This window comes from Aulonocara sp. 'chitande type north' Nkhata Bay, linkage group LG14 (genome assembly GCF_057382095.1).
Source record: "Aulonocara sp. 'chitande type north' Nkhata Bay isolate Kocher_YH1m ecotype deep benthic linkage group LG14, A_spYH_male_GT1.1, whole genome shotgun sequence".
Lineage (NCBI taxonomy): Eukaryota > Metazoa > Chordata > Actinopteri > Cichliformes > Cichlidae > Aulonocara > Aulonocara sp. 'chitande type north' Nkhata Bay.
Window position 1 is genome coordinate 19,302,305 of NC_141357.1, and position 13,180 is coordinate 19,315,484.

A 13,180-nucleotide genomic window follows, 5' to 3' on the forward strand; every position below is an offset into this window, starting at 1 on the left:
CCATCAACCTCCACCTTTGACCTGACGTGTTACGAGTGAGCCTTTAGGGGGCGCTGCAGCCAGCGTGTACTTTTCTCACAGCCTGTGAAACAGAATCCCCCCGTTGGAACAAAAGGACCTGTTAACCAGACAGCCACATGGGAAGCACCACAGAGGGGTTATTGTGCACGAGTGAAAACTTTTATCCTCCCTGCCACCACCACACCAACAGCTCCCCCTGAATGCTGACACAGTAATTCACAAACACCATCACACCAAAGTTTGCTGGAGCTGTGCAGTAACTCAAACTCTTTGGCTTCCTTTGTGAATTTTTTTTTTTTACCCCTGAAGGCTGATTTTTAAACGTAACACCTTGAATGCATCTCGGAAATCAGCACCTATGTTTTCATTGACATCCTTTAGGTTTCATAAAGATGTTGCAAGTCCAAATTGTAGGTATTGAATAATAAATATTTTGGAGTGTCTAAAACACTTAGAATTGTGTGTGTGTGTGTGTGTGTGTGTGTGTGTGTGTGTGTGTGTGTGTTGGGGTTTTTTTTCGCAAGGGAAAGAGCTATAATTACATCTTGTTAGTCCACAGTATATCCCCTCTCCTATCAAAAAGGGGGAAAAAAAAGCTTTTCCTCTCAATCCCCGAGGGGGGCTATGACTGCCCCTATACCCCTGGTCCCGCCCAGCCACCCCCCTCTCTGCCTCTATCTCAGGCATTTACATGCAAAAAACAACATAAGTCACGGAAAAGCAAATCATGCCAAAACAGGGAGTCCATAAACAGTTTGGGAATTATTAGGGAATGATGCGCAGGGCCCGTGCCTGGCGATGGGCACACGTTTAGAAACAGTGAGAGGAAAACAATGGAGAAGTTGTGTTTGTGAAGATTTGGGGCCAAAGAAGAAGAAGAAAAAAAACTTGTATCGCTTTCCCACTTGGCACGGATACGGTTTCGGGAGTCGACAACATGTAAGTTTTTGATAAGAGGGCAACACTCAGCTACTTTACTCACTGAACACTTTATTTATCACTTAACTAACCTCGTTACAGAGCAATATGAAGCTTTGCCAGCACTCATTTCCCCCCTTTTTCTTGCTGTTAGGTTAAACTGCAGATGGACCACAACTAAGAAAAGGTGCTTGGATGTGTAACAGCTACCCGTGGAGTTTCCAATGCGTGTGTGAGAGCCGTAACAAAAGACATGAACAATGGCAGAAAGCGAGGAGAAGAATGCGGCTGTGTATCGCAGCGTCTCTTTCAGAAAGCTGGGGCCCTGGGTCGCCAACAGGAGGGAAGAGCAGCCACACAAATCAGGGGATTTGGAGGCAGTTGGCGTCGCCCTTCCCCCGGAGCCCAGCAAAGCAGAGCAGCCCTTGACGACGACGACGCGTAATGTCAGTGTGTCAAGAAAAGTTTCCAAAATCTCTGCCACCACCGCCAGCCTCCTAACCGCAGAGCCAAAGAGAGGCTCTCCCTCTCTTCTCTCCTTCATTTCTCCATCCATCCGCGAGCTGACTGAGAAGTTCAGCAACAGCAGGAGGAGTAACAGCAGCGGCTCCGCCAGGACGCACACAGCCTCGCCGGGAGACTGTGCAGCGGACACGCGGGGGAGCAGCGCTTTTCCCCGGGCCCGAGGCTCCAGGAGTGACAGGGTTCCACCTGGGAAAACTTTTCACGAGGACAGCGGCGGTGTCGGTGGTGGATATTTCCAGGACAGTGACAGCGCAACAGCAGAGGCGCTTAAGTTTCACTCGGGCACCGACTCTGTGTCAGGCTCAGACTCGGACAGGAAAAGCGACAAGCGGATTTTTAGAAGTTTATCAAGCGACAGCGGCGGCAAGTCGGGTAAGAGAGACTATTCCCAGATTAATGCACCTCCTTCTGAGCTCACAAAGACTTTGACTCCAGATGAAGAGGAGGATGTTAGCAGTAGAGGGGTTCCTCCACCCTGCAAAGCCCACAGAAGTTATCACGCCACACACTACACTGACTTTCACCCCCTGCACTCTGACAAGTGGCCCAGTGTTACTAAAATTAGGCAGCTGTTTGATGAGAGGAAAAGCAAGCCTTTGCAGCAGGGCAAGACTGTTGAAGCTTGTGAGGATTTAAAGGCAGTTGGCCGAGGCCACCTGCAGGAGCTCACCTGCAGCTCTGAGAGACACAGACTGTGTCCCTGCAGCTCAGCTAATGAAGGTTGTGACCTGCCCTTTCATGACAAGTGCCTAGCTGGAGTACAGAGCAGAGAGAGCGGTGCTGCTAAAGAGACTTTAACGTATGGTTTGTGCTTTTACTCCAAAGCCGACCGCTCTCGGCACTCAAATGATGAGGAGGCAGACGTAGAGGCGCGCAGTCAGAGTAACAGAGTGTCTGGCAGAAACACTTCTGGTAGCAGTTGTGGTCGCTACCACGGGGTTAAATCATCTCCATACAGGTCTCATAGTCCCAGCGCTGAGGCGGCGGCTCAGGCCCCCAGATCGACAGGTTTGACATCTGACCCTAACCCTGACCTTCAACCCTGTCCCGCTTCGTCTCGGAGTCGATCGGAGAGCTCGGACACCACCTCCTGCTCCTCCTCTCTTCACCAGCCGACAGCGAGGGAGAGAAGGGATAGACAGGGGGTCGGGCTGCCCAGGGATAGTTTACATTCCTTACATAGCTCCTCTAGAGCTCCAGCCCCCTCCGCCTCCTCTCTCTCATCTGCTCCAGCTCCAGATAAAGCCATTACCGCCTCCTCCTTCTCCTCCTCCTCCACTGTAGCTCCCTCCACTGAGTTAACACACCCAGCGAAAGTTGCTTCTCCCCTCAGCTCCCGCTGGAGGTTTAGCTCTGGAGACGAAGAGGAGGAGCAGACCAGGAGAAAAAGAGGAGGCAGTTGGAGTGCTTCTTATAAGCCCTCTCTGTCTGTCTCCTACCGGGCAGGAGAGAGGGGTGAGACAGAGCGAGCAGGCAGCTATTTATCCCACAGTAAAAATGGCTGGTGGGGCACAAAGGCCATTGGCAGGTCTTCAGGCAGCGAGGAGGACAGTCCTGGTTCCTTAGGCCCCCACTGCCGAGAGGCAGTCCGCCGGCGCTCGCTGAGGAAGAAGAAGAAAGTCAGCGGGGCTGCTCTAATAACAGGCCGTGATGACTACGACGATCATGATGGCGAATCAGAAGACAGTGACAGTGATGCGGCCGTGATGATGGAGCACCTAGAGAGGCAGCACCAGCAAAACACTGGAGGGGAATTTGGCGGGGCGGTAACCCGGAGCCACTCGGCACGAGAACCCAGCAGTCACAGAGCCAGGGTGCAGCAGTGGGAGCGCATCACCTCACCTGTGACCTCAGTGACGCTCCCGGGTGTGTCGCGAGTGTCAAAGGTCAGCATACCCCCATTTCTGTCCAGCCCCGGCGAGTCACGTTGCAGCAGCCGGTACTCAAGCACCGAGACACTGAAAGAGGAGGACTTGGCTGGCTGTGCCAACCGTGCAGCTAATGTGTTGTTTAATACGAGGGGAGCAGAAGGTAGCACTAGTAGAGCGGCGGCGTCTTCCGTGTTGAGTAAAACTTACCATGGGAATTTTACCATGTACCGCTCCCCGAGCTTCGGCCATGGGGACAACTTCTCCCGTGCCCCTGTGCGTGTGCGCCCCAAGATTGTGCCAGCTGTAACACCGTTGCCTAGTGCACTTGCCAGAGAAAGTGGGTTATCTTCAGGGAAGAGAGGTGGTGAGAACGTGGGATTAAGGAAAGTCACAGCAGGAGGTAGGGTCAGTGATAATGAGAAACACCAGATATCCACATCCAACCCTGATATCACCTCAGAAACTATGACGCTCTTAAGCTTTCTCAAATCTGACCTGCCGGGTCTGAGGGTGCATAAATCAAGTGGAGGGGATAGATCAGGGGTTGGGGAGGGGTCATCATCAGTGTATAGGATTGGTTCAGGGGCTCACGGCGGGACCCTGCTATCTTCAGGGCGTCGCCCGTCTCTCAAAGACCTGACAGCCACTTTGCGGCGTGCGAAATCCTTTACTTATTCAGACAAACCTGCTCCTGCCACCAGGTGTTACTTGACAAGCGGCCCCACAAAGAGGAGCTCCTCTGAGCAGCGGCTTGATTCGGATGGAGAGAGCAGTGGAGGGAGGGTGGTGGTGTCAGACAGGGAAGTAGAAAGTGATGGTGGAGATTTTAGGGTTGGGAGAGGGCGCAGAATGAGGGATTATGGATTTGATGGTGATTTTGATGATGATGAAGCGATGCCAGTGCATGACATGTATGTGCAGGAAGCCAGACAGGTCATTAGAGATATCTGCCAGATGAGCACGAGGGAAGATGATGACGAGGATTGTGTCGCTGTAAGAGGAAGTGACAGTATTTCTAGGGCTGAATGTTTGAAGTTTAAGAAAACAATCGAGGAGATGGAGAAGGCTGGGGAGGGCATAAAGGATGAGGCAAGGAGAGATCAAGGGGCTAGGTTTGAGAACACAAAAGACAAGGATAAACATAAGAGGGAGAGTGAGAACAAGGTGAGGGAGAGGGGTGAGAGAGATAAACAAAGTATGCAGATGGAGAAGCTAAACAGCAGGGGCACAGAGTACTGGGAGAAGTCAAAGAGACAGAGTGGAGAGCTGGAGAGAGTCACGCTGAAGGGTGATTCGGATGAAAGCGTGTTCTACGACCGCTCTGTGGATGAACTTTCGGGCCCTGAGTCGAGTTTAACAGATGAAGGGATTGTGACGGAGCCTGAGACGGGACCCGGCGACCCCTCGGATAGGTCATACTTGGGCTCAGAAGGGGTCGATTTGGGGTCAAGAATAGCATGGGATGTGCTAGAGCAGCCGGTCACTGTATGGAAGCAGTCTGCGCTCCATGAGGGGGACGGGTTTAAGCAGGAGGGAGAAAAGATCACAGAGAACAGCTTGAGCTGTGCAAATCGTCTGAATGAGGTGAGCGCGCCTCGCACTGTGGCTCTTCCTGCCCGTGTGGCTGAGAACGACAGCCTTGTCACAGAGCAGAACACTGCTGCTGGTATTGCCAACGTCAGTGAGGGGATCCACGGTAACAGTGCCGGGGGGTCAGCAGCCACTGCGGGAGGAGGGGGAGGATCTGAAACCCCCGCAACCCCGAACGCTGTCCGTCGAAGGCGCAAATTCTCCCCCTCTGGTAACGCGGGCTCTGATTCCAGTAATGGCAGCAATGCAGAGTCAACAACAGGATCAGCTGTGGGAAATGGCGAGTCTACAGTCTACCGCTCTCTCAGTGACCCCATGCCTCAGCGGCGCTGCTCTGTGGCAGAAGAGGGGAACAACAACTTTTCTTCTGTGGACAGCAACCTGTTAGGATCCTTGTCTGTCAAAGGTGGAGGGGGAGGTGCTCCAGAAGCTTCTTCTGTGGGCACGCTGTCAGAATATAAAGGCAGCGTGGCCAGTGACCTGTCAGTTTGCAGTGATGGCGGGCTCCGTGATGACGCCATTCGGGATTACAGTGGGGTGATCAGGAACATTGTGGCTGAGCCAGGTGCGATGGACAGACTGATGGCAGATGAGCACAGCAATGGCAAAGCCCCCAAGAAGAAGTCATTCAGTGACCCCAGTCGCCGTAGTGATGCCCCTTTTATTTCTCAAAATGACCCTCAGTGCAGAGGTCAGACTGGCAGCACTCAGCCAATCAGTGAGCTGGAGCACCTGGGCCAGATTCCACCTTCCAGCAGCGAGCCAATCCTGAGCGAGCAGAGAGAGGAACTGTGGGAACCCGAAGTTAAACCTAAACATGCGCATCTGCATCAGCAGCCGAATGACAGTAATAAAGTCACAAAGGCTCGCTCCCTGTCGGAAAGCACCCCTCCCTCCGAATACCACGATGATGAAGATGGTGATGTCATAGACCAAGGTGAAGAGGACGAGGTCCAGAAGTTTAACTTTGACCTTAAACTAGCCGGAGCTCTGTCTCCCAGAATGAATCGTCGGCCCACCAGAAAACGTCCAAACAGGTTGACGTTCTCCCCTCCTGAGGATCCATTTGAGCCGGCGGAGCTGGGCTCAGAGGTGCACGAGGACCGCAGCGACCAAACCAAGCTCGCATCTCCTCTTTCCCCACTGCCACTGCAGTCCAAACCCAAAACCATACCCAAGCATGCCCGCCACACCAGCGAGCCCACCACCTTCATCCCCATCTCCCCACCTCCACAACTCCAGCCCCTCAAGGAGGTAGACTTTGCCGTCCGATCCGCTACAGAACCCCCGCCCGGAAGCAGGCCTTCAGGAGATGAGGCCCCTTCGCTGGAGGATGTGACGCAGAAATACATCCTTGATCTGAGCACTTCTGAAAGGGACCCCGAGGGCCCAGGAGGGCTTTCAGCACACTGCGCAGTGTCAGCTTCAGAGGGACCCAGCGAGACCAGCCCCACTGGGGTGGCAGAAGCCGGACCACAGAAGAAGGAGGACGCTCCATCCGCGCCCACGCCACAGAGAGCCAAGCCTAAAGTGGTGAGTTACCTTTCATTCATGGATTTTTTTTTTTACCTGACATCTTTTGAGTTTGGATAATCTAACCTCAAATGCTCACCTACTTCCCTGAACAATTATATAAATGTGCCATTGTTAGCTGCAAAAAAGAAGCCATGAACACCACACAGTATTACACACAGACACACACTTTCAGTTTTTATGTTTTAAAATTGGAGGTTCACTGTTTCCCTGTTACTCGAGGTAGCACAGATGTAGCGTGAGAAACGTTTGGTAGAATATTGAACATTTATTTTCTATGGATTGCTCTCACAGTTGTGCAGCTGCACCCAGTGCCTGTGTGTATCTCTGCTTTTATGAAGCGCTTTCATTCGGGACCCGTACAGCTAGTTTCGGAGCATGTTTGGACGCAGACCTTACAATACAGAAGCCATTATAGGCTGAGCTGTGTTTAAACAAACATCAGAGGATGTTATTAGTTTGATTAAACGGATTGCAGACAAAAGGCATTAAGGAATGGACTGAAGCCCGCCGAGTCTGTTTTCGTTTATTTGTTTCATCCAGTTTCGATTGTCTCCGTGCCAGAATCATAGAGGGGGGATGTAATAAACAGTTCTCCCAAACACAGACTGGGTTTATGCGTGTGGATGTTTGATGTAATGTTACATTTGCTTATTTCTGTCTAAACACCGGGAGAGACCGTCTGTCTTGTTGTATCATTGGAATATAAAGGTTACTAACTGTCAAGAGAAACTGAAGGGAACATAGGAAAGCTTTAAAGAAAAATGGTACTTATATGGAGCTTTTCTACTCAATTTGAGTAGACAATTTAAAGGTAGCTGTGTGTGTGCGTGTGTGTGTGTGTGCGTGTGTGTCACTGATTGCCATACATGGCTGCTCTTGCTTAGAGCACACCTCATGCAGTCTGAGGCCTGGAAGGACAGGAAGGTGCAGGCCTAACGTCCGAGACTTCAGTTTTCTTACATCATCAGCTGCTTATCATAGCGACTGTTGTGGTTACTTGAGATTTGTCGCTGTGTCTGTTTTTCAGGAATCTGAGCCTTGTTGTTTTTATTTGCTCAAAACAAACAATTATGTAGCTTTGCGTGCGGCTCCACGGCTTCAGCATCCAGTCCACAGGGCTGTTTTTGGTTTCACTGATAATAATATTTGCATCAGTTACGTTTGCTCTTCATTTGTTTGCAATCGATTGTCCTTAGCGACAGCAGCAGTGGCTGGCGAGTGACCCTCATCGGGCAGGAAATGGGTTTAGGGAAAAGGGAAGTTGTTGCAGTAACTGAAGGGTTTGATGACTTCCAGCAGTACTGGCTATGTGCATGTTATTGTGTCCGGTGCGCTCTTATTTGTGTGTCGCCCGCATGCGTATAAAACTGTTTTTCTCTTTATCCTCTTTAGTCATACTCCTGTGTATGTGTGAGCCCATGCATGTTGTTCGTCTGGACTATGTCAGTGCCTCTTTTTTTGCTCCAAATCTTCAGAGCATAGACTTTTGCCAGGTGACTGTGTTTAGGGTCCTGCAGCACTGGTGCTCTGTGTGTGAGAGAGATTTGGACTGAATGTAATAACAACAGTGCCAATTTAAAATGGATCGCAGGCAAGTTCCTAAAGCGAGGGAGGGATGAAGAACGGGAGGAAGAAGGAGCGTTTTTCTTTCCTTTTCTGGAGACATGGCTTATTTCAGCCATGGTGCAGTTTCCTGACATCAAAATCTCCCATTAATTTCTGTTGTTTTTCCTCTCCTCCTCCTCCCGTGCCCCTTTGCATCATTCCAGTCCCCATTTCTTCTCCCGTCCACATCCAGATGTTGCCAATCATAGCTGTTTTCTTTTCTCCAGGCTGCATTTCTACTTTATACCCTCATCCCATCTCCACTTATCTTTTTTTAATGCCAATTCTTCTATATTTCTACCTCCTGTTATTTCATCCTTCGCTGCTCTGTCTCTCCATGTCTCTCTGGAACATTGCACCGAAGTGAGGTCATAACGTTTTGTCTTGGTGCACGGCAGGCAGGCGAGCCAAGTGTCAGGTAGAGAGAGACGGAGAGAGGAAGGCAGGGAGCAAAAAAAGGAGAGAGTTGGAAGGAAACTTTCTGGTTTTAAAAAAAGTTACAGGATCAAAATAGAACAGGGAGAGGAGGGAAATGGAGGGAAGGAAGGGAGGCGGGGGGAGTGAAGGAATGAGAGGTAATGGGAGCAGATGGTAGGAAAAGGCTGGTTTATTGTTGAACCAGAGGTGAGTAAAATGTAAAATCTTAATATAACCATTATTATTTTTTTTTTTCTTCACTAAAGCGGAAACCTTTAAACTCTAAAGTTTACATGTTTGACAAACGTTTGGATCCTCACACTGAAACTGCCTGGGGACAAATCTTATTGATATTTATGCAGATGTCCAGATTTTCATGTAAGGCAGTGCTATGAGAGAATCTTGACCAACATTATAATATTATGTTGACAGATATAAATTTTATGGCTGAAACTGAACATGTTTGATCATGCATTGGTAAAGTCCTTCATTAAATGTTTGGAAAAAGTAACCACAGCTTACCCAGTGTGGGTAAAATTCATATTTCTCTGGTATAGAGTAGCACTTTATAGGTCAGATGAGGCATAAATATTGTCTTTGCCTCCAAGAAATGCGTTGTAAGTCCTCCTGGATGTGTGTGTGTGTCTGTGTGTGTGTTTCTCCTACAGCTGCAGTAGTTTTCACTTTAACAGGCAGCAGGAATGTGGCCCATCTTCCCTTTGCTTCATGTTACGTAACCGTCTTTAACTTTCCCAAAAGAGCTGCACACTGGTCATGTGGGCCGGCTATTAGAAGGCTTCTGCAGGATCATTTGGGTTGTAGGTACTCGTCATTATGCGTTAAGCAATTTAAAGCCCCAAAGTCAGTTTTGGCCAGTAATTAAATGCTGTTTGGTGCGTGTAATCAGACAAATTACAGTCTGGACTCAAAAGGATGCCAACTCCAAATCGTTCATGCTTCTGTGTACTTCTTGCACACTGTGGACAGACTTTACTTGTTCCGCGATTCACTGTGGCGTGAAATACATTTCTTAACTCTGATGTTCATTCTTCTCCTATTGATGAGGCCAGCCAAGTTTATAGAGGAAGTGGGTTTTTGAGGTAATGGGAGAAGCGAACGAGGATATATAGTAAGAGAGAAGGAAAGAGGCATAGAGATTGGTTTGTGCTCCGCTCTCCATGGATTAGGTCTAAAAGCACAGTGTTTATAACTCCAGATTTATGACCGACTTTGTTATATCAGGCCACCCACATGGAATCTAATACTCTCCCTCTGACGGATCTTTTTCTTGGGCTATTCCCACTTATAGGTTTTACTTCAGACAGCCAAAAAAACAAAAACAACACATTTTTTTGTCTTTTTACACCTGGAATATTATTATGAACTCACAAATAAAGGACGGGTGCCTGCATGTTATCACAAATCAGAGATGTTTTCAGTCAGCACTGAATCACAGATAAACTGGAGTAACCCAAGCCTCCTGCTGCTGTTGTCTACTGTTAGTTATCAAGCATAGTCACAAGTGAGAGGAGTGGCAGCTGGTGTGGTCTTCTGCCGCTGTAGCCCAACTGTTTCTAGGTTTGATGTGTTGTGCATTCAAAGATGCTCTTCTGCATCACTGGTGGTTGTTTGACTTACTGTTTATTTCCTATTAGCTCGAAGTAGTCTGGTCATTTTCGTCTGACTTCCAGCATTAACAAGCTATTTAACTCAGAGAACTGCTGCTCACAGGATATTTTCTCCTTTCTCTGTGAACTCCAGAGATGACTCTGAGGGAAATGTAGATTAACAGTTTCTTAAATACTCATACCAACAACCATGCCACATTTAAAGTCTCTTAAGTTACTCGAGCAGGTCTCTTTGAGTGTGTCTGCATGCTTGGATGTTGCTACTTGATTGCCTGATTAAATATTTGTTCTTAAAAGCAGTTGAACAGGTGAGTGTATAATGAAGTGTTTTTTTTATCAACTACAAAATGTGCAATCAAAATCATTTACACTGTGATCAATGGAGAAGAAGGAGCTTATCCAATGTGCAGCTTTCTTTGAAACCACACTTAAAAGTAAAGGGAAAGGTCAGCTCCATATCCACACAGGGGATATTGTGTGGGTGCGAGGGGGTTTGTTTTTTGATATGCAAAGGTCAGCAGAGGTTTAGCGAGGTCCAAAAAGTGCTGGCTGCTGAGAGAGAGGTAAAAAAGTATCGGAGAGATGAAAGGGTGCAGATATGGCTTGTCCTGCCCAAATGACCCAAAGACTCTGGAGATGAGAGGGAAGCGGTGGGATGAATCAAAAGATCAAAAGGTTGTCTACTGATATCTGTGGCATCAGTGACACATGGGAAGCTTCTAACTTTATGTGGGTGGAGTTGGAAAACAAATCCTTAGAGGTTAAGCCTAAAAAGATAATTATGGAACCACGATACTGACGCAAGTGTGCTTTGATTTAATAAATGAAATATACTGGCATGTCTATTGTGTAGTTTTTACTTGGTAGGTAGATCAAGTGTCACAAGTATAACCAGTAATTAAAAGGAATGTTGGGCTTGATCCTTCTTAAAGCCTCAAGACCGCAGAGAACATGTCCCCAATATCTAACCAGTAATTTTAATCAATAACCAAGAGTAGCTCACTGGGTATAGTTTGTTCATCTATATAAAACAATATAGATTACATTATCTCTTTGCAGTAATACTTTGGGTAGAAAACATTTAGGCGTGATACTACTTTCACATTTGCACGATAGCATTAGTATAGAGCCAGCAGCTGGTCAGCTTAATAAAAACACTCAAAAGCAATGAACAATCTAGCCTAGTGCCGTTTGACCTGCTGAGGTTCAAACTGGGCATCAGAATGAGGCATGGTTGCTGGTGCAAAATGGGAAGGCTTGGTTATTTCAGAAACTGCTGATCTACTGGGGTTTTTCCGCACAGCCATCTTTGGGGTTTACAGAGACTGGTCCAAAAAAGAGAAAATATCCAGTGAGTGGCAGTTTCCTGGGTGAAAATGCCTTATTGATGTCAGAGGAGAATGTCCAGACTGTTTTGAGCTGATAGGATGTCAACAATAACCACTTGTTATAAGTTTGGTATTGCAGAAGACCATCTCTAAATAGGCTTGTTGCACAACCTCAAAGCAGAAGGGCTACAGCAGCAGATGATCACGTCTGTCAGCTAAGAACGGGAAATTAAGGCTACAGTTCACAAAGGCTCACCAAAATTGGACAACAGAAGATTAAAAAAATGTTGTCTGGTATTATGAGTCTTGATTTTTGCTGGTCATAAAGGAATAAACAAGGCCAACAACAATACTCAGGTATGCTGAGGAGCTTAAACTATGCTCATTTAATAATAAGGAGTCTAAAAATATCCTCCTCACTATTACACAACCAGCAGCTTGAACTTTTGATGCAAGCCAGGATGGGGTGCAAACAACAAGAAAACATGAATCCATCCTGGGTATTGTTGCTGGCCATGTTCATAGCTTTATGACCACAGTGTACCAATCTTCTAATGGTTGCTTCCAGCAGGATAACTCACTGTGTCACAAAGGTCACATCATCTCAATAGGATTTCTTGAACATGACAATGGCTTCCACAGGCAACAGAAATCAATCCAATACAGCACCTTTGGGATGTTCGTGGGAGATGCACATCGCTGCTGACAAATCTGCAGCAACTGTGTGATGCTGTCCCGTCAGTACGAACCAAAATATCTGCAGGATGATTCCAACACCTCGTTGAATCCATGCTGTGCTAAATTAATGCAGCTCTGAAGGCAAAAGGGGAAAAACTCAGGACTAGCAATGTGTACCTAACAAAGTGGCCATTAATATGAAAAAACTGGAATTGAATTTGTTAAACTTGGAGCTTTAAAAGTAAGCTTTGAGGCCGATTTGGTCGCCTTTTTGTTACAGAGCTGTGCTGTTTACTGTAGCTTCTAATTGAGCCTGTATTTCCAATTCAGTTGTATTTATATGGCACTAAATCACAACAGCAGACACTTTATACTGTAAGGTAAAGACCTACAGTATTCAAACGACCCCCTGTGAAGAAGGACTTTTTGAGAGTGGAAAAGAAAAACTCCCTTTTAACAGGAAGAAACCTCCAGGGAAAGGAGAGAAAAGTCTATAGGGGACAAAACACAGACTAAAGGAGAGACACAGGAAAGAATACTCTTTTCTCCTTCTCAGCAAGACTGTAGATAACTGTCCAAAATACCATTTCCTTTTGTATTTGGTCTTCTCTTGGATTAGTGATTAGTTGTCTTTTTGTTGGCGTTGTTACACAAAAAACTGCCAACATGACGTTGATTAAATTTGGTAAAAAGATGAAGAGAGAAAAAAAACCCTGTAAATTTGGTCACTGGCCAATCTTTCTCGTTTTAAAATGGATTAAATAAGCTCAGCACACACAGTCCATACTTTGCTTGGACTGCAGTAACTAATTCTAGGTTAACATCCACGGACTAGATAGCATGTGAATAATGAAGCTTTTCAAAAGATGCTTTTGAGCGATAAAAAAAAATAAATACATAAACCTCACTGACATGTAGTGTCACAGCAAAGAAATGAGGCTCCATCTGGGTTCTCACAGTGGGGAAAAAACATCTGTGGGAAAAACGGTTCAGATGTCTTTGCCCTCGGTTGGTGACGGTTGCAATATGCTTTGAAAATCTTCAACTATTCCTTTTAAGGAGG

General features: G+C 47.1%; 1 protein-coding gene across 1 annotated transcript in view; it reads left to right on the plus strand.

The window, feature by feature from the left end:
• The first annotated feature begins 717 nt into the window (after window positions 1–717).
• The window catches only part of arhgef17 (Rho guanine nucleotide exchange factor (GEF) 17), a 64,713-nt gene continuing 52,250 nt past the window's right edge, over window positions 718–13,180 (plus strand). The window contains exons 1-2 of the mRNA XM_086261406.1: window positions 718–960; window positions 1,094–6,458. Coding sequence (XP_086117532.1) covers window positions 1,200–6,458 — 5,259 coding nt within the window. The 5' untranslated portion in view covers window positions 718–960; window positions 1,094–1,199. The remainder of the gene's footprint in view (window positions 961–1,093; window positions 6,459–13,180) is intronic.